The sequence below is a fragment of the Lygodium microphyllum genome, chromosome 3 (genome assembly GCF_053477565.2).
Source record: "Lygodium microphyllum isolate KBCC chromosome 3, Lygodium_microphyllum_v1.1.10, whole genome shotgun sequence".
In the NCBI taxonomy this organism is placed as follows: Eukaryota; Viridiplantae; Streptophyta; class Polypodiopsida; order Schizaeales; family Lygodiaceae; genus Lygodium; species Lygodium microphyllum.
Genome location: NC_141137.1, coordinates 96,910,086 through 96,930,879, shown reverse-complemented (window position 1 = coordinate 96,930,879; position 20,794 = coordinate 96,910,086). Strand labels below are relative to the sequence as shown.

At 40.9% G+C, this 20,794-nt stretch overlaps 1 protein-coding gene across 4 annotated transcripts; it reads left to right on the top strand.

The window, feature by feature from the left end:
* Positions 1–304: 304 nt before the first annotated feature.
* LOC148038642 (uncharacterized) lies at positions 305–11,411 on the top strand. Of its 4 annotated transcripts, none has more exons than XM_087673987.1 (7): positions 305–579; positions 1,096–3,843; positions 4,164–7,653; positions 8,085–9,717; positions 9,923–9,986; positions 10,473–10,642; positions 10,908–11,411. In XM_087673987.1, the coding sequence occupies exons 2-4, from the start codon at positions 1,500–1,502 to the stop codon at positions 8,980–8,982; spliced, it is 6,732 nt and encodes a 2,243-aa protein (XP_087530113.1). In that variant the 5' UTR covers positions 305–579; positions 1,096–1,499; the 3' UTR covers positions 8,983–9,717; positions 9,923–9,986; positions 10,473–10,642; positions 10,908–11,411. The 4 variants fall into 4 exon arrangements, with proteins under 4 accessions (XP_087530113.1, XP_087530109.1, XP_087530100.1 ...); XM_087673983.1 differs by having other exon boundaries at positions 10,473–10,674; XM_087673974.1 differs by having other exon boundaries at positions 10,473–11,411.
* The last annotated feature ends 9,383 nt before the right edge of the window (positions 11,412–20,794 follow it).

Genomic DNA, 20,794 nt, shown 5'->3' with positions numbered 1-20,794 from the left:
AAAAAAGATACATTGTTCTTGCAAAACATGTCACTAAAATTGGGATGGGGGCATTTTGCTTTTGCGTGTCACATGGATATAATGTATGGATGTATTTCCAAGAATTTAGATCTACACAGATAAAGTGGATTTACACAAGTCCGAAACCTCTGCGTGGCCGGGCTCCCACATGTTGGGAGAATGACTTGTAATGACTTGTTAGGTCTCCCGGAAGGGGGGGACACACATGGCAGGTAAATAACTGTCAAATACAGGTAGTTGGCTACCCCCACTTCACACAGTCTCTCTCTCTCTCTCTCTCCCTTATTCTCTCTCTCTCTCTCTCTCTGTGTTGCGCGCGCGCCGCTGCCTATGGCTCATCACCGATCGGAGGAGGAAGGGCCTCCGGAAGACGATAATAAATTACAGAATTCGCAGGCCTTCGCCATTTATCAGAGATCGCATCAAATAATGCTTCTTCTTCTTGCCTGCATTCAGGAGTGTAATTACAGCACGGCTTTGCTATGGCTCCTCTGTCGCTGCTGCAACACCAAAAGCTAAAGTCTTTTGCTGCAATAGCTTGTACGGCTTTTGCAACAGGTGAGAGTCCTTGAGTCCTTGATATTTCAGAAAATGACTCTTTTCCCTTGTTTTTCCTTATAGTGTTCAACATTGTGAGCCTCTGCTTAGGAGGCACCGCAGACCTAGCAAGTTGCGGTCCAGAGCAGGGGGCTGCCGGGCCCCCTATATTGTTCAACATCATGAGCTTATGCTCGGGAGGCACCACATGCGGTTGGGGACATCGGGCTGCCAGCAGTGTTCAACATCATGAGCTTCTGCCCAGGAGGCATCGCATACCTAGCGAGGTGCGATTTGGGGGCAGGGGAGGGGGGTCGTGTTGTCAGCCCCCACCCCAGGCCGGCAGCCCCTGCCTCCAACCACACCTGGCGAGGTCTGCGGTTTTCCCCTAGCAGAAACTCATGATGTTGTCATAATTTACAATGTGGGAATTATAGTGGGAATTTGTCTATAACTTCTTATGCTTCTGTTCGGTAGCTTTTCTAAACACACGGATGAGCTCCATCTTCTGAGCTGTTCTGTCATCTGTCATTGCAGGTGATTCAACCTGTTTTCTGTGCTTTTTGGCCAGAGGTAGAAGAGCGGGGCTCTCTTTGATGGAGCTCAGCTACCATCACTGAGAAGATTTGTGTGTTTTGCCAGACGAGAAGGGTGTCTCTCAAACATTTTCAGAATACGCACTGCTCTGTTCTGCAGATAGTTCCTGTACATCAGTAGACATGGGTGCAAGATGCACAGAACGAGTGGGCCGCTTATTAAACACACAGCATAAACAGAGGGTTTGACATTGCTTTCTGCAGACAATCAGAAAGTATAACCAAGTCTTCTGAGGATACTCATAGCTCTGCGCTGCAGGTGGCTCTTTTGAGAATCCTGCACAGGTACAATACCATAAAGAGGCTTTGGAATACAGTGAAGCCCGCCTCTGTTCCTAATTTGCCATGGAGCCTCCCTTGCATCCCTTGAATTTCTACTGCCGCAGTGCACGACTGTGCATGAAGAAGGCAGCATTCTCCAAGAAAGCTCAACTCTTTGCCGATGAACTTCTACATCTTAAGAAGTTCGATACATTGGTGTCATCGACCATACCTTCTCACCCACATTTTGAAGACAAGAAGACTGAGAAGCAGGTGGTGGAGATCCAGTCCTACCTTCTTGAAATGCGGAAACGCATACAGCAACTGGACTCTGGGGCTGCAGCAAGCAAACCTCTGTTCACTATGAAGCATGTAAACGGAAGGGCCAAGGTGAGGAAAGGGCACTCTAGGCCACTCACATTACCTGCTTTCTCCAATGAAACACATATATCGATTCACAAGCCTCTGAAGAAAGCAAAAGTAATGCCTAAAAAGCATAGATCTATTGTTAAACAACCAACTTGGGAACTTTGGCCTCCCTCCAACCATGAACATGATCAGGCCTCTAGCAGGTCCGCATCTCCATCAAAGCAAGGTTTTGGGGTCAACCTTGCTGGATTCACAATGTCCAGTACTAACAAGTCACTATGCCGTATGTCTTCAAATGATGGCAAGGAAAATGGCAGTGATTCCATGGGTAGGAGGTCAGAATGTGAACTTTTGGCATCTTCTGGTGAGCAGTTTCACTCAAATGTGGAACAGACTTTTACAGCTTCTGCATCACGCAACTTGAACCATGGCAAGATCGATCATAACCCTCATTCCAGTCTTGATGGCGATTTCATTTCTGCTGAAAATCACTGTTCTGGCAGCCCCAATAAGTTTCTGGGTGCCGTTCAATCAAGAACATTGAATGGAAAGCAAGATGCAGCCAATTTTGACACTAATTCTGACCAAAGAGGAAAATCTCTGGTCAGCGTAGCAGCTAATCTAAGTGTAAATGCAGATGAGTTAGATGAAGCTCAAAAAATGAAGGACGGATGCCCTTTTCAGGACAAAGAACAAGGAGGCCATCATGAAGACAAAACATGTCTCTTGCCATGTGTAGCTAGGCTTCAAAAAGTGAACACATGTGCTGTTCCTAAGGACAGTTTCATGAGCTTTACAAAATCTTTGTGGAATGATAGGAAGGTCGGAAATGCATCAAACTCTCATCCAGATCTGCAAAAGGCTGAATCAATGCATAAAGAGTGGGTGTGCTCAAAGATGGTGGCTGTCAAGCCAGGAGAATCCTTGTCTGGATCTTTAAATGGACATTCCCAAAACTATTCTTTGGATGAGTCTAGACATGAAGGGGAAAAGAAAAGAAATGATAAAAGGACAGAGTATCTGGACCCTGCCGAGAGTGATCTACCAGGTCAAAAGCTCATAAATGCTGACAGAATCCCATTGACAGATGGGAAAGCTCAGGAGAAACTGCTAAACGAGAGTGATCAATACATCAACCATGTTGACTCAAGCCATTGTCTGCCTGATTACATCAGTGCTGAACTAAGGTCAGGCCTAAGAAGTGTCAAGGACAAAGCTGGATTGGCTTTGGGAATCAGGACAAAGCTAGAGGAGGAGTATGAAAGGCTTAAAGAACAGATGAAGTTCTTGAAATCTCGAGATGGGTTTGCAAGAAGAGACTCGATGGGCATGGGACAGGGCATGGCACAAGAGGAGTGCTGTACTCACAAAGTTAGGATAGAAAACCAAGCATTAGGACAAACAAATGAAATAAAATTGTTAAAGATTTCTACACAGCAGGAGGCAGGAGAAGAACTGAGGAAGTTTGTCTCACACACTGCTGAAGCTGACACTGAAGGATTTGAAGCCACTAAAGCAAAACAGGCTTCCCAACTGCACCAAAAAAGCAATCATCTGGCAAATGGTGATGCTGAAAGCAAACATTATGACGGTAGAGACTCCAAGGGAAGTGATATCCAAGATGGGGACAAAAAGCATGCATATGCAAACACTGATACCAAGAGTGTTCATCACCAAGATCTGTTTAACAGCTCACAGCTTGCCTTTACTTCCTCACCTCCATCACCTTCCTCTTATCATGCTTCATTGCCATTTTCTCACTATATAACAAAACTGAAGCAATTGGTCCCTGATAATGTGTCAAAAGACACTGGTTGGCCATTAGAATGTGACCTGTCCAAAACAATGTCAAGCTCTCCACCCTATGGTGTTATGCGCAGCCCAGCATGTGATAAAGGGGAGTATGCCCATTCACTTTCCAGCAGCGACACATTTGCAGATTCATTGACATATTCCAACCCAGTTTTTGATTTCGAATGTGAAACAGAACTACCGGAGTGCTCTTCCAGAAACATTCAGTTAGAATCAGGGTTATCAAAAGAAGAAACCATGCCTGAAGGTATGAATTGCACCTCCATCTCATTTATTAATCTCTTTCATCTCTTGTGCGAACAAGGTATTTGTGAGCATATTTACTAACTTTAATTGATGTGAATCTACACATTTGCTACCAATTCTATTTATCTTAATGCCTCCAGTCAACGTATTGTTGTAAGCATCTCGCTCTTGCACCCCACGCTCTGATGATTCCATTTCTAGAATCTTAAAGACAGTAGATGCTTAGATTTGATGTGACTTTCTTATGGTTGGGAATTTGGACAACAATATATATCATGTAAATATATTACTTTGGCTAACTTTGGAAATGCTCGTTCACAGATGACCAACTTGAATCATTTCTAGGAGGTTCCACCTATTTTGCAAGCCACCTTGCTGCTGCAGGAAATAAGGACACATGTGCAGGTTATCAGGTTAACGACAGGACAGAAATGGTGAGCACCTATCAATCTGCAACTGGGTTAACACCAGAGCACCAACATAGCCCATTATTTGAATACCATGGGAGACACCACGGGCCCATTCACACGGAAAATGGTCATTTGGATGCACAAACAGAGGATATCTCCGATTCTCAAAAAGAATTCTTCATAGCTGGCCACAAGTTTCGGTTTGCAAAGGAATTCTACAAGAAAAGACAGCAGGAAAAGTTGGATAAAATAGAGCAGGGAAAAGTGTTCCAGATGGCAGACAAGGGACTGACAACTCCAACAGAAAGCTCTGTAACTACACTAGAAGGAAATCTCAGAGGGAAGTTCAACAAGGATCAGAGAGATGATGATGACTTCTTGAAGCCATCTCCTGCAGTGCTTGAGAATTTTGAATGTGAAGAGAAGCAACTAAGTAAAGCTGAGGTCTGTACAGATAAGGTCCAATTAGTCCTTCCTGACTGGCTTGTGAAAAGTCAATGTGGCAATGATGGTGCTCTCAAGAGATCTCTTGAGTCAACTTCAAGAATCGCAAATATAGTCACACATTGTCAGACAGAAAGAGCTCACACTGATCGTTTGCACTCTGTGTGCACAAGGAATGGTCCAAAAGCTGGAGGCAAGGAGGCTGGAGTAAATTTATGTTCAAATAGTGAGGTCAATGAGATTACAGAACATACTGTAGAGAGAATCAGGTTAGAGGAGAGGATACAACAACTAGAAAGAGAATTGCAGCATCAAAGGGATCAAACAGAGCAAGAAATGGGATTGATGAGAGGGTACATAGAGAATCATGTATGCAATAAGGTGCATGAGCTGATGGGAACTCTTCAAGAGACACAGTGTCATTTCAAAGTAAAAGAACAGGAGAAGGAAAACCTTATGTATCAAATGAATGCAAAAGTAGAGCATTGTGAAAACAAAGTCAAATTCTTCAAGCAACAAGTTGATTGTTTGCTTGAAGAGTTGAAGACTTCCCTGATCAAAAAAGTCCACGAGAACAGGTCTGTGGGTTTGCATAATCTCAACTGTGAAATGAAGGGGCAAATGGAAGTCCTAGCTAAGAATGTGGAAACTCTCAGTTATGAGCTTAATTCCAGCATAGCAATGGTGAAAAAGGAAGTTGGGGAAAAGTGCAAAAATCAAGCTGTGGCATTCGAAAGTCTGATTGAGCAGAAACTTGACAGGTTTACTGCCCAACAAATTGTGCCAGTATTTAAAGAGAGAGAGAACATAGCTAGGTTGAGAAGTGACCTCCATCTGGTGTGGGAGGAAATCCACCTTCTTTGCAAGGGAAGAGAAGACATGAGGGATGAAGTTAGCAAGCTTGCACAGGTTGCAGGGGAGGCAAAAGAATGCCTTCAGAAAGAGCAAGGATCATTGAAGTTGGAAAATGGACTACTGAAGAAGCAGGTGCAACATCTAAGCATGAAGACAAGGGCCAGTTATACTGAGATAAAGAGAGATGTTGAGACAGTCATGGAGAATGTTCAGATAGCCTTAAGGAAAGTGAAAGAAGATGGGGAGCATCTTAAGAGAGATGCAGAGATCCTGAAGAGACTTGAAGAGGGTCTCATAAATGACAAGGCAGACCTGACAAGACTGCTTGAGCATGCAAGAGACGAGGAAAGAGCAAGGAACTCAGAGATTGAAATGCTCAGAGAACTCAGAGAAGAGTTCTTAAGAGAGAAGAAAGAACATTTTCCTGATGGAAACCAGGATGATGGGCTCCTGCTGGAAAAGATAGATAGCCTGTCACAGTTTTATCTGAGTGGATTAGAGGAGGTCAGGGAAGATCTTCTTAGCTTGAAGTCAATGTGGCAAATTCGCTTGACCGAGCTGGAATATCACTTCGAAGAATTCGTCACAAAACACCGGCAAAATGCTTTGACTTCAGGAAACTCATTGCAAGAGCTTGTGATGGATGGCCTAGAAACAAGAGTATCCCATTTGGAGCACAAATTGGAAGGCAAACAACAAGCTGATGCAGAACAAAAGGAAGTAAACAACATAATGACCATCTTAGAGCAAGAACGAAATCAAGCAGCAATAGCAGCAGCAGATGCTGTTACCTGTGCGCAGAGAGCTGAAGGAGTCTTGGCAGAAATATCAGGAGCATTTTCAACAGAGATAGAGAGTGCAAGGATCCATAGTCAGAGGCTTCAGGACAGCATATGTTTAGAAAGAGAAGCAATGGCAGTGGCATTTGCAGAAGTGCATAGGATGAACAATGATCTTGTGCAAGAGAAGGGGCTGGCTCTTGCTGCTTTCTCTGAGGCAAAAAGAAAGGGTTTTCAAATCTGGGAAGGTCTGGAAAAGGACATTTCTTATCTTGAAAGTTCAATACATTCAATAGAGAAAGATAAAGAGGTGGCTGCCATAGCTGCTATGGAAGCCACAGAAGCTGCAACAAAAGCTCAAGAGATGCTCCAAGAGCTTTATGAGGCAAGAAAACAAGCTTCGCACAAGGAGGCCCAAGAGCAGAATCGTGTTCAGCCAGATGCTTCTTGTAGCGATGAGTTGCACAGTGAAAAGACAAGTGCAGCTGGAGCTCCTGAGGTCTGTTCCGTAGCAGAGGACCACAACAATGCAACCATGATATCAGATATCCATGTCTCACCTCCAACAACAAACCCCTTCCAAGAGGATCAATTTGATCACAGGATCAAGAAAACAGAGGATCTTATTTCACATCTGGCAAAGACTGTGACAGACATGAGTGAGTCTTTGGACTCACAGCTCAGATACAAAGTGAGAAGAATGGAAGATCAAGAAACTAGGGATCATCAATTAATTGAAATGCGGGCCAGAGTTGAAGATTTGGGTCAGTCCGTAAGTAAGATGTCCCAGAGCAACTGTTGTCTTGAAGGAGAACAAAAGAAGCAAGAAAATCTGTTGCATGATCTGAGCAAACAGATGAGCACTGTGTCAACAGAGCAGCACAACATTATATCAAAAATGCATGAGATGTCCAAAAAAGCACAAAACCTTGAGGGCACCCTTGCAAATGTTGTCCAATCTGTAGAAGCAGTACAGACAAGCAGGGTAGACTTTGAGAAGTCTTCTACCAAGGTCCTTACAGAATTTGAGATGAGAATCCATCATCTAGAGAATGCTACTCAAAGGGATACTCACCCTGAGAGCTTGCATCCACACCATCGAGATCAGCAAACTGAGCTGTCTGAGAACCAGCAACTTTTGAGCCTATACAGAGAAATGTCAGCCTTTATTCAGAAACTTCAAAAGGTTGAAGGAGAAGAGAGACAAGAATCAACTCTGCAGAATACAAAAACATGTACAGATCTTGCAGGGTTTGAGAGTCGAGTGGTTGGACTGGAAAGCCGAGTGAAACAAGTGGAGTTCTCAACAACCCACAACACAAGGTGCTTGGCTTACAATGTCTGCTTGTTACTCCCCTACGTTGTGCATGTGTGATGTTTTTTTAATTGGCTGGCATTTTCATACTACTGGCCTCATGCATTTGTCATCATAGAGGTAGTTGAAGGAATAAGGCTGAATGTGTATTCTTATGCATATGCATGTCCAGTGGGGGAATGGACGTGAATGTATTGGGATGTTGCAGATGACCTTGTCCAGTGACCGAGTGTAGTTTTCAAGTGACTGGATGTGGCAAAACACTAAACTCGTGCATCTGTGATCATGAAGGGTGATGGTTAGTTGTGATGGTGTATGCCTCTGCATATGCATGTCCTGTAGCTGAATGAAAGTAAATGTATATATGTGCAGATGGCCTTGTTCAGTGTGCATTAACATAGCAGACTTCTAATCGGTTCCCCTCTTTTGCAAATCTCAGGATTCTAGATGAAAAAGCAGAGTACCTAAATTCTGGAATTCAGACTGCACTCGAAGCAGCAACTTTGGCGGAAAGTAAGTGCACTGCTCTTGGAGCCGAATTGGTGAAAGTTTTCCGGATGCTTGCATCCTCTCAGAAGGATAATGTTCCAAAGCTGATGGACACTGAAGACAACAAAGAGCAACAACCTCAGTTCCAGAAAGGGGAGATTGTTCCAGGAGGGAAAGGAAAACTACCTCCACCTCATGCTGCATGTGCTTCCTGCAAGAGGACTAGCCCAAAGGGAACAGATGATCATGCAAAGGATTACTCTGTTTCAGATTCAAAATCAAAACTAAGCAAAGACCATAATACAAATGCAAAGACACCAGAGGAAATTCTTTATATTGAAGGACCAAAAGTTACTCAAGGGGATAGAAAAGATACCGAGACACAAAGCCCTATGATACATTCAGGAACACAAGAACGTGCAATTCATATGGATCCAGCAGCACAGGCTCATGTAAGCTCCACATTTTCATCTCGAATGCTTATACATGGAAATGAAGCTGCTCCTGTCGTAAAAATGGGCAGGAAATTCAGCCTCACTGCAAGCAAGAGAGGGAGCCTGGACACAGATGATAAAGGAGCAATACTAGGGGTTGTGAAACAGCATAATTCAGAGATGATGATTCTTGAAGGGAAGCTTCCTATCACGCAAGGAAGACTTGGAAAAAGAAGAATTGGATCCACAAAACAAGAAAGTGTTCACATTAGTTCTGCAAGAGACTATCAAACCAATTTTAGACTCAATTCAGGAGGAATTTATGTGAATGTCAGCCACCGGTCAGCAGTCATATCAGGAGCTCGATTGGTGAAGAAAGGGGATACTTTCACCGTAAAACCACAAGTTGACTGATAGGTCACCGGAAGTAATAAGGCTGGCGAACAGTTCACATCTTGTTGCTGTTGGATGCATGAATCTGGCTGCTTTGAGTGCACATCTGACTACCAACTGACTGCAGCCTACATATGGTACCTTCTGTGCTTATGTGAAGCTAAAGACTGAAGGGAAATGTGGTACCTTCTGTGCTTATTTGAAGCTAGAATCTGAAGGGAAATGAGTTCTGATGTATACATGTCTGCCAGGGGCATCACAGAAAGCAACTTTATTTTACCAGTTGGCACTTCAACTATGCCGTGTTAAGATGTGCCTGCCCTTACCATCATCATCCTACCAACTCAGAAGTATCTGGCCTTATTCACCCTCAAACTCAAGAATACCTTGCCTGAATTTGCCCTCAGTGGTTCAAACCATCATTACAGGAGTTGAATGCGAAGCAGATCTTACCTGACCTTCACCTGCAAAGTGGCGGCAATTGTTGAAAAATGAAAGTAAATTGGATGCACCAAATACTAGCTTGGAAGCTTGTTCAACATGTGAACTTTGGAAGTTCGGAGAATAGAAGAGTGCTTCTTAAGTTGTCTTTACAGATACAATTTCCATACAATTCAGACCTCTTATCTTCTGCAGCATGCTTTGCATGCTATCATTGTAGTGAACATGGAGACATGAGGGCAACCATGGATCAGAATATCCTGTGTTCATGAGAAGGAAAGGATGATCAAGCCAAAGCATCATCAAAGGGACAAGGTACTCACTAATGTTGTTTCCACTGAGAGTCGATCTGGAAGAGTTTGCCATCTATTAGCTCAATACATTACGGTATTATTTGATAAGTTTGATACTTGCAAAATTATGAAATCATTACAACAGAGCAGAAAAGTTCTTAACTAACAAGACATCATGGAGTTGCATGTAAAAAAAGTTCCTAAAAGCACCGGTTCAAATAATGCAGGTACTTCAACAAGCTCCCCGGCCTGGAGCATATGCAATATGAGTTCACAGGGCATCACCAGATGGTATGTATATGTGCTCTTTGCTTGCTGGATAAAAGCCACCCAAGGTTGTTTTCTACTCCATGCAGGGTTGCATCTGACTACGTCCTTTTTTTTTCAATTTAGAAGAATGAGCATCTTTTTGTGTGTTTGTGATGTGTAGTGGCATCTGTTACTTAGTACTAATCATGTATTACAAAGTGGGGTTTAATGGATGGAAAGCACCTGCAGTAGCATTTTGTATGTTTGCGATGTGTAGTGGTTCCCATTAGTTAGCACTAATCATGTATTACAAAGTGGGGTTTAATGTATGGAAAACATCCACAGTAGGTTGGAATGTTTTGTTGCAGTTGCGTTTTGCATGTTTGCGATGTGTAGAGGCATCCATTAGTTAGCACTAATCATGTACTACAAAGTGGAGCTTAATGTATGGAAAGCATCCACAGTAGGTTGGAATGTCTTTTCCAGCATATATACTTATTTGCTTCCTTTCTGTGGGACTTGCAAAAGGGTGCGAAACTGGCACAAAAAGGAGTTTTGCTGCATGTCTTAAGACTTGTGAAGAGAGGCAAGTTATAAAACGACAGATGGTGTAACAGATCTCTGGCAATCTGCTGAATGGAGAGCATTGAACGACTGCTTCAGATACGATATCAACAGTTAGCATTTGCTGAAAACATGTATGGCTGCATACTGAAGTCCAAGTGCTTCGGTGGGTTCTTTGTAAATAAGCTGTCTCTCCATATTTCTTGTGCATTCAGTGGTACAAGCGGTTCACTGCAAATTTGCCAGGCTTTCAAAGGATGAGGGATACGATGTCTTCTGATTAGAAATATGCTTGGCACTGTGCAGCTCAGTGCTATAATCGCCATTCCGTTGTATAGAAGAGATCAAGATGCACAGCTGAATGATGTATTTCCATTTTGTGTGAAGTTGTGCCTGCAGGACTCTCAGATTCTAATGGATTTTGCGCCGTCGAGGCTGCACCTGCCTACGTTTGGGGGCTCCCAGTAGATATACTGCTTGGAGCTCGCGGCTGCTGCTCTGTGCTCCGACTTCCTTATCGCCCCGAGTAATTAGTATTAGCTCCGAGACAGCATTTGTCACCTTTCCATCTGTTTCTTCTTTCTTCATACGGACACTTAAGTTCCTTGCAACTTCGAGTAATCAGAGGATTCTAGAAGTTACATCAAGATAAGTGAAACTTACGACTGGTAATGTCAAGACGATGTGCCTTGCTTTTTGAAATTAGAAAGTCAAAATTGGGTGCAGGTCATAAAACAATTCTTACCTTGCCACTTTGGTCTTCCCAATATATCATTAAGCTTCCATTTTTATGATTTTTATTAGGGAAGTTTAACCCTTTGGTATATTGAGATTCCTTACATGCTTGTTGAAGGACCTAAGTCCTCTATCTTGTTGCGATAATAATCTTAACACATACGGACATTGATGATGGACCAACTTGTTAGATGGGTCCACATGCCTACCCTTAATATGTCAATGATTATTATGACCCTCGCATGGCCACCAACTTATCACTTTTTATATTTGATTACTTGCACTTACCTACAACTGTAATAGCTATAGAGTCAATCAATTCATGTAGTCAGTCATGCATTGTTTGACTTAGTAGGCCACTTTCATTTATGTTGTATGTTGTATCTTATTTATACTTTATGTACATCATATTATGGGAGTAGAAAGGAAGAAACACTAGCAAGAAAATGTTTTGGTCTCCATTTCTCTTTTTATGCTCTTAAGTGAGCTTCTTCTTACATGTATTATGTATTATGTATTATGTATGTTTGTCATAGTAGCTCAAGTAAGTCCCCCACCACGGGATTTGTGACAACATAGGCTTCACCACAAAATCGAAGATTCAAGCTTGATTACAACACTCATTCTTGCTATCCAAATTAGAAATAGATATCAATCTCACTATCGAGCTCTTTGTTTCAAGCCATATGGATGCTTTGATTCAAGGAGTAATTGAGGCTCATTTTGGGGTTGCCATGTCTCCATTTTGAAGTATTTGGATAGCCAATAACAGATGGCTTCAAGACAATTCAATTGTTTATGGATAATAAGCACAAGGGCAGCTTATTATCAAGAAGTAAGGGACCAACTTAAGTGGAAAAGCAGGTAGCCTACTTCTTGCTTTGAAGCCTAGGGCCGACTATGAAGCAGAGGTCTTGCTTGTGTCTATTAATAAAGAAGAAAAAAGATAGATTTTTTATATTTTATTGAGATTGTGATTTCTATGGGCTCTATTGTTCATCAAGTGCTCCAAGAGTCTATTCTTGGTAAAAACGACTTATGTTGATGCTTTTTCAAGGGGCTAAGCTATTTGTATCTTTTTTTAAAATTTTTAAATATTCTTGGAGCTACATAGCATTAGGTTTCTAGAATCACTTTTGCAATGATAGAAAAATATATTGGTATTTTGGAAACTATTTCATCTGTAGTTAATAGCTTGAAATTTTTATACAATAAAAAGTAATCGAGCAATTTTGATGTTGTATCAACAATTCTTTCACTGTTGTGATAACACTTGGATTGCAACCATATTTATCTTCTTGGTCTTGTATATTCCAATGTGATTATGGCTGCTACTTCTACTTCAGAAAATAGCTTCTTCTTTGTCATTTGATGCTTAGCATTTCCATTGTGATTATGGCTTCTTCTTCTACTTCAAATAATGAGAATTACCTCGTTTGTCTTTCTTAATAAAAGAAAAGACCTTAAACCTTGACTTGTAAGGGAGAGGATGATCCCAAATGAATGCAATGCTCATTACACAAAAGTAAACGTTCCTAGGCATCCCCGGATGCACACATAAATACATATACACAATGTTAATGCACTTCCTCTTCTTAGAACTTAATCCATCTTCATTTATGTGTAACTCCTTGGTTCTTGTTTACACTCTTACACTTGGCAGACACTTCTTTTCCCCTTCATAACTTGTACTGCCTATACCAGATATCCTTGTCACAATGCTCTGATCACCCCTTTAAGTGATGCACTAGGAATATTGATCTCTAAATGGTCTCATGGCCATGCTAGATCATCATCAATGTCAAGATTGTGGGAGAGAAGGAAGGAGTCTCACTTGTAGCTTTCTTGCTTGCACAATGGGGGAATACGCACAAGGGTGGAGGCTGAAAACAGTTTTCCTCTTCTTAGTTGTGTAAGCCAAAAGAACTCTTATACAAAGAAATAGAAGAACCCTATATATGGATCTCAAACCAAACTCAACTAACTAAGGTGGCATACTAACCAAGCCACGAACTAGAGTAGATAAGGATAGCTGTCATCTAGCTATTATTCATGGGCGGTGTACCAACTGCGTCTACAACTGACAAGTCCGTGGCATAAATGCACAACGGTCACCCTAGCATATCATGAGTGGAGCTCGATATCTCAACACTCCCCCTCAAGCTCAATCCCAATTCCTGCACACCAAGCAGGTCTCTGAACTTGCGCAGCTTCTCTGCGCCCAATGCCTTCGTGAATATGTCAGCTACCTGATCCTCTGTGTTGACATAAACTAGATCAATAAGACTTAATAAAACCCTCTCTCGCACATAGTGATAATGCACCTCAATGTGCTTTGTTCTAGCATGAGAGACTGGGTTATTTGCCAAGTGTATACTGCTCATGTTGTCACAATAAATGACAACTGGCCCATCTGTAGACTGATGCATATCATAAAGTAGCTTATGCAACCAAGCTACCTCACATGCAGCCATTGATGCACCCCTGTACTCGGCCTCTGTGCTCGACAAGGCAACTGTAGGCTGTTTCTTGCTGCTCCAAGTGACTGCAGCACTCCCAAAAGAGAACACATATCCACTGGTAGATCGTCTATCAGAAATACTACCAGCCCAATCAGCATCAGTGTATCCATGTAACTGTATCTGAACCCCAGTCTCATAAAATAGTCTATACTGCAATGTGGACTTCACATACTTGAGTATGCATCTAGCCGCATCCAAATGCGATTTCCTTGGAGCTTGCATAAACTGACTTACCAATCCAACAGCATAGCTCAAATCTGGCCTAGTAATAGTCATATAAATCAAACTTCCTACTATGCGTCTGTACATAGTAGGATCTTCCAGAAGCTCACCTGCATCTGCGCTCAGCTTCACATTCTGCTCCAAAGGAACTGAAATAGGCTTACAGCCTATCATCCCATATTTGGACAGCATGTCCAATCCATACTGCCTCTGCAAGAGCTGTATCCCACTTGGCGATCTAATCACCTCAATGCCCAAGAAATAACGCAGCTCTCCCAAATTCTTCATCTCAAACTTTTGCTTCAATAGCATTTTCACATGAAGGATATATTCATCGCTGTCACTTGTCATAATCAAATGGTACGCAGATCGGTCGCAGAATGCTCACATAGTGAATCCCGGAAGGTCCCCAAGAACAATGAACTCTACCTTTTTGCACAAAAAACAATGTAAAAGCATGAACGACAAGAAGCAAGAGACCAATTGGGTTCAATCTCCCCCCATGCCTTGTGTGAGCGCTTCACAAAGCCTGTATTTTATGTATATTTCCATCTTCATGCTCAATAATAGCCTAATTTACAAAAATATGACAAGCTTTTAGCTTTTGAGTTTGCTTTCTACAAAAATAGGAAAATAAAGCTAATGGACGGTGCCCATAGAGTCTGGCACGCCCAATCTCAATGTCCAAAATAGAAATAACATATCCGTGCGCATAGGCGCATACAAAATAATAATCAATAATCAATGTCTCAATAGACATAACAAAATATAGGCGTGGCGCCTATCAAAATATAATCCAAAGGTCGAATACTCACTAAACTCCAATGCTTTCCTCCGCCACTGCTGCTATCTCTACACATCAACTGAAGCATTCACAATCGTTAGTAAAATAATACAATTAAACTGACAAAAGTGAATACCTAGCAGTCTTCAGCTACATAATAAATCAACTGGTTAGAAATAAATCCTAACCTTAATTTATTATGAGTGCGCACTCTAAACTCATAAACGTTTATTAATTTAATATGCATTTTGCGGAATCACCTGCTATGGAATCACCCACGTACACACTAAATTAATGAAACGCCCGAAAAGGACAGGCGTCCCCATCAACTTCTCGCACAAAGAATCCTCTTTGTGTATGAGCCCCGGTCATCTAAGTTTACGGAATCCATCGTAAAACCTCACGGAATCCACCGTGGCATATGCCTCCTGGCATCATACCCCCGGGGTGGGATAGCAATTGACCTCAATTGCTATTAGCTCAATGTGGAGCTAACAGAGTGGGGAAAGCATTTAAGTCTCTAGCGTGCATCCATTGTGCTTCCTCTACAGGATGGTTCTTAAATTTTACTAGATATCTAGAATACCTTCGGCCAGTTCTAGTGGTCATGTAGTCAGTGTCTATGATGGCTTCTGGTTCAAGTATTTCAGTCTCTTCCTCTAATAAAGGTGGGTTTTCATAAACAGGGTGGATAGGTAATTGGCCTCTAAATGGTCGAAATAAACTAATGTGAAATGTATTATGAATTTTCCAATGAGATGGCAATTCTAACTTGAATGCATTATCATTAATCTTATGAATAATTCTAAATGGTCCATAGAATCTAGGAGCTAATTTGACAACTGGATGTCTATCTACACTTTGTAGTCTACGTTTTTCTATTCTAAGCCAAACATAATCATCAATTTTGAAATTCATAGCTTGTCTTTTCTTGTTGGCTTGTTTGGTATATGATTGTTGGGCTTTAGCAATCATATCCTTAACCTCATCAAAAATACTATTGTGCATAGTAGCAATATCAGCAGCACTTTGAATTCTATTAGACAAAGATGCAACAGGTGTAGATAATCTATATCCATAAATGACTTCAAAAGGTGCTTTCTTTGTAGATGTGTGCGGTGTATTGTTGTATGCAAACTGTAATAAATGCAAATGAGTATCCCATGTCTAAGGTTTAGAGATAATATATGCACGTAAAAGATCTAGAATGGTACTATTGGTGGCTTCTGTTTGTCCATTTGTTTCTGGATGAAATGCAGATGAGAAATCAATCTTTGTTCCTAAATTTGCAAACAGTGTAATCCAAAAATTATTACAAAATCTAGAATCTCGATCGGAAATAATCACTTTTGGCAATCCATGGTTAGTAAAAATAGTTTTCAAAAATAACTGTGCTGCTTGTGATGCTGTTAAAGTTTTCTTACATGTAATGAAATATGCTTGCTTACTAAATCTATCTACAATTGTCCAAATCATGTCATGATTAGATTTAGTATTTGGTAAACCAGTAATGAAATCCATAGAAATATGTTCCCAAGGTTTAGATGGAATAGACAAAGGCATTAGTAATCCATACTGTTTACCATGATGTCTCTTTATTCTTTGACAAATCAAACATTCAGAAACGAAATTAGATACATCTGCATCCATATGCGGCCAATAAAAATCTTCAGTTAACATGCGTAATGTAAATATGATACCTCTATGACCTTGATATGGGAGACAATGAATTTCATTCAAAACAAAAGATCGGAATGGAATAGTAACACACAATCTCTTTTCAAAAAACATAAATCCATCATTATATGATAATGAATCAACAGGAATGAAATTATTTTGGACTAATTTTTGCCAATCAGAATGAAAAGTAATATCCTGGTGATATATATCTTTCATAGCAATCAAAGAATCAAAAGATATGATAGAAATATTATGAATTGCAGGTCTTCTACTCAATGCATCAGCAACTACATTTTCTTTTCCAGGTTGGTATTTAATGATAGGATGAAAACTTTGAATGAAGGAAGCCCATTTGATATGACGGTCAGAGATTTGGGGTTGGCTAAGTAGATGTCTAATGCTTTGCTGGTCGGTTTTTATCAAAGAATTCTGAACCCATTAAATAGTGCTTCCACTATTTTAATGCTTGTACAACTGCTAATAGTTCTTTTTCATAAGTGGAATATTTGAGCTCAGAGGGTTTCAGCTTAGAACTAGAATATGCTATTGGATGAGCGTCTTGCATTAGTACGGCTCCTATTCCTGATCCGCTAGCATCGGTCACAACTAGAAAGAATGGTCTATTAAAGTCAGGCAATTGTAGAACAGGGGCATTAGTTAATGCACGTTTTAGTAAGTCAAAGGATTTCTGCTGAGTTTCAGTCCATTGATAAACAATTCCTTTCTTAAGAAGTTTGGTTAGTGGTAAAGCAAGTAATGAAAAATTACGTACAAACTTCCTATAGAAACTAGCAAGACCAAGGAATGAGCGTAATTCATGTACATTTTTAGGAACAGACCAATGCAATATTGCATCAATTTTCTTAGGATCAACTTTAATTCCTTCTTTTGATACAATATGACCTAAATATTCTATTTCTGTCTTAAAGAATCCACTCTTTTCAAGATTTGCAAACAATTGATTTTCTTTCAGTAATTAAAAAACTAATTATAAATGCTCATAATGCTCTTTTTCACTTTGACTAAACACCAAAATATCATCAAAGAAAACAATCACACAGTACTGATATTTCAGAAAGATACGGTTCATCATTCTACTGAAAGTAGCATGTGCATTAGTCAATCCGAATGGTATGACTAAGAATTCGTAATGGCCAAACTGTGTTCTGAATGCGGTCTTAAATATATCAGATTTATCTAGCCTCACCTGATGATATCCAGACTTAAGGTCAATTTTACTAAATATAGAAGATCCTTGCAGTTTGTCCATAAGGTCATCAACTCTAGGTATAGGATACCTATTCTTTACTGTGATCTTATTTAATGCTCGATAGTCAATACACATACGATAAGTATTATTCTTTTTCTTGACTAAGAGTACAGGTGCACCGAATGGAGAATTGCTAGGTCGAATTAAGCCTCTATTTAGTAATTCTTCAACTTGACTCTGGATTTCTTTTTGCTCTATTTGATTGTGCCTATATGGTGCTTTGCAAGGTGGTTGTGTACCAGGAATTAAATCAATCTTATGGTCTTCTGGACGTGAAGGTGGTAAACCTGGTGGTAGGTCTTCTGCAAAACAGTCCTTAAAATATGCAAGAAATTCCTTATGCCTAGGGTGCATATGATTTTCCTTTGCGTGCAATTCATTCACCCAAATAAGATATGATTTAGTACTCTTTCGTAATGCACGTTTTGCTTGAGTATGCGAAAGCAGTGGAAAAATATTAGATGCATGCATACCATATAATGTAATAGATTTTCCTTGAAAATTAATATTCATTGTGTGCGTAGAATAATCTATATTTGGATTATGCTGGTGTCTCCAAGGTATTCCTAAAATAATGTCGCTTGACTGTAATGGGACAACTAAGAAATTTCTTCTTTCAATGTATGAACCAATTTGAATCTCTAAATCTTGTACTTCTTGTGTGCCATTGTACCTAGTGCCTAAAAATGCAGCTTTTATGCGATAATGCATAGGTACAGTTTGTAATTTCAATTCCTTTACCAATTTTGCTGAAATAAAGTCATGAGTACTACCGTCATCATGCAAGATAGTTATTTCTTTTCCATGCACCAAACATTTCATAGTCAATAATGAATGTGGAGTAGGCATACCTGGTAAAGTGTCGGAAGTAGTAGTAGGATCATCCTCATCTTCAGTGAAATCCGGCATATCCTCATGCTCGTCTTTATCCATGGCTCCAAGATAGTTGATATGTGCTGGTGGCTTCTTTGAATGACAATTCGCTGCGAGATGCCCTGGCTGGTGACACTTATAGCATACTATTGGCTTGGCTTTGGTTACATTATTTGCAATGGCTGGAAGTTTGGGTACATTTGGATTTGCTTGTGGAATAGGCTTAGGATTTGGATTGACATTGGATGGTAATGGAGGTGGTTTAGCCCAATTCTTGCAAAAAGATGGTGATGAGAAACGACCTGGATTAAACCTTCTAAAATTGGAATTGAATTGTTTAGATCCATAATTACCATTGGCTTGGAATTGTTGTGGTTGTCTGTCTCTTCCGCGTAACTTATCTTCAGTGTCGTGAGCTAGTGAGATGGCGTCTTCAAGGGTAGCAGGCTTGAACATGTTTACTTCAGCGTAGTAATGTCCAAGAAGTCCAAACATATACTTCCGCTTATGTGTCGTCTCTGGTACATCTTCAAGCATGCGTAGCTATAGGAGTGCATTCCAAAAACGCTCTGTATACTGTGGAATAGGCTCACGATCCCGTTGTTGAAGTAAATCCCATTGTTTGATAGCCTTCTCATGAAATTGCGGTGGAAGGAAATTCTGCATGAACTTCTTCTTGAAATCTTCCCAAGTAGCAGGACATTCTATGCTCTTGCGTACTACAGTCCACCATAGTGATGCTCAGTCTATCAGATGATTAGTAACACATTTGATTTTATCTTTTTCTGGATAAGTTTCCTCATGGAAATAGTCATCAAACTGGCTAATGAATGATAAAACAGTCTTTCCTTCTCGTATGCCATTGAAAGTGTGAAATTTGAAACTTCGTTTACTTATCTTGGATTCCTTGCGAATGGTTTGTGCTTCAAGAGTGGCGTCGATGGTACGTCGAATCAAATCTTCAGCTTGAGGTTCTTCTTTATCGGTGGACGCTCTTTGTAGTTTTGTCAATTGCGCTTGCAATGCTTACCTAGCCCTTCGCCCTTCTTCCAATTGTAGCATGATTAGATCCAGCTTTTGTTCCATGGTAGGCTCAGGTAGGTCGTCTTCAGCCATAGGATCATCCATATGTGGGGTAGTCATCCTGTAAAACTCAATAAACCTTTCTCACTCAAAATCAGGTTAGCGGGATGAGCATAGCTCAAATTCGGGGTTACAAGGCTATGTATTTTTGGGTATTTTTTTCTCAATTTTCAGAAAATCTGCTGTATTTCTATCTCTGTTTGCTGAAAATACTTCAGCGAACCTGTAGATAGGTAGAACACCTTGCCACGAACAACTTTCCAGTTCAGAGTTTTTGCATAGGAACGAGTCTTCTAGGAGTTTTAAGCACTAGTCAGTTATGATTCCAGTTGACTAGTCTGACTTGCAGAGTTGCAGACTTAGCAGACTTACAGAGTTGCAGACTTGCAGAACTTAGGGAACTTGCAGAACTTGATTACTGTCGACTTGAAGAACTTAACTTCAGAGGTGCAGGACCTGAAGTTTGTCAACTTTGTTGCCTTGTGTAACTTGCAGGAAGCTTAGAGTCTTAAGCTTGATTTAAGAGATTAAGCTTAATAGCTTAATTAATCAGTCGTCGTCAAATCGTGAGGGGAGGGGGGCCGTTTTTTGTCCGCGCGAAAAAATCGGAAGGGTCTTCTGATATCACGACTGAAGTTTATGAAGCTTGAAGCTTTTTAAAAGCTTCTAAGCTTAAGATTAAGCCTTGATGAAGCAATTAAGTTGAATATGAAGGAAGCTTATCTCTGGTTTTCAACGACTTGATGAAGGAGATGGATGCGTGGTCCTCCGCCTACAGAGCCTGGTCCTTTGCGATCTAACAGTAGAAACAGGAGTTCTTGATCGCCAGAAGTCTGCCTGTATCGACGGTTCGCGATGAGATTGACTGTAGAGCCCGATCGTTCCTGGAGCTCCGCATTCGCCCGAGATTGGTAGCGTTTGGAAGCTCTTGATCTCTGCTCCGCTCTGATACCACTGGTGCGCAAATCGGTCGCAGAATGCTCACGTAGTGAATCCCGGAAGGTCCCCAAGAACAATGAACTCTACCTTTTTGCACAAAAAACAATGTAAAAGCATGAACGACAAGAAGCAAGAGACCAATTGGGTTCAATCTCCCCCCATGCCTTGTGTGAGCGCT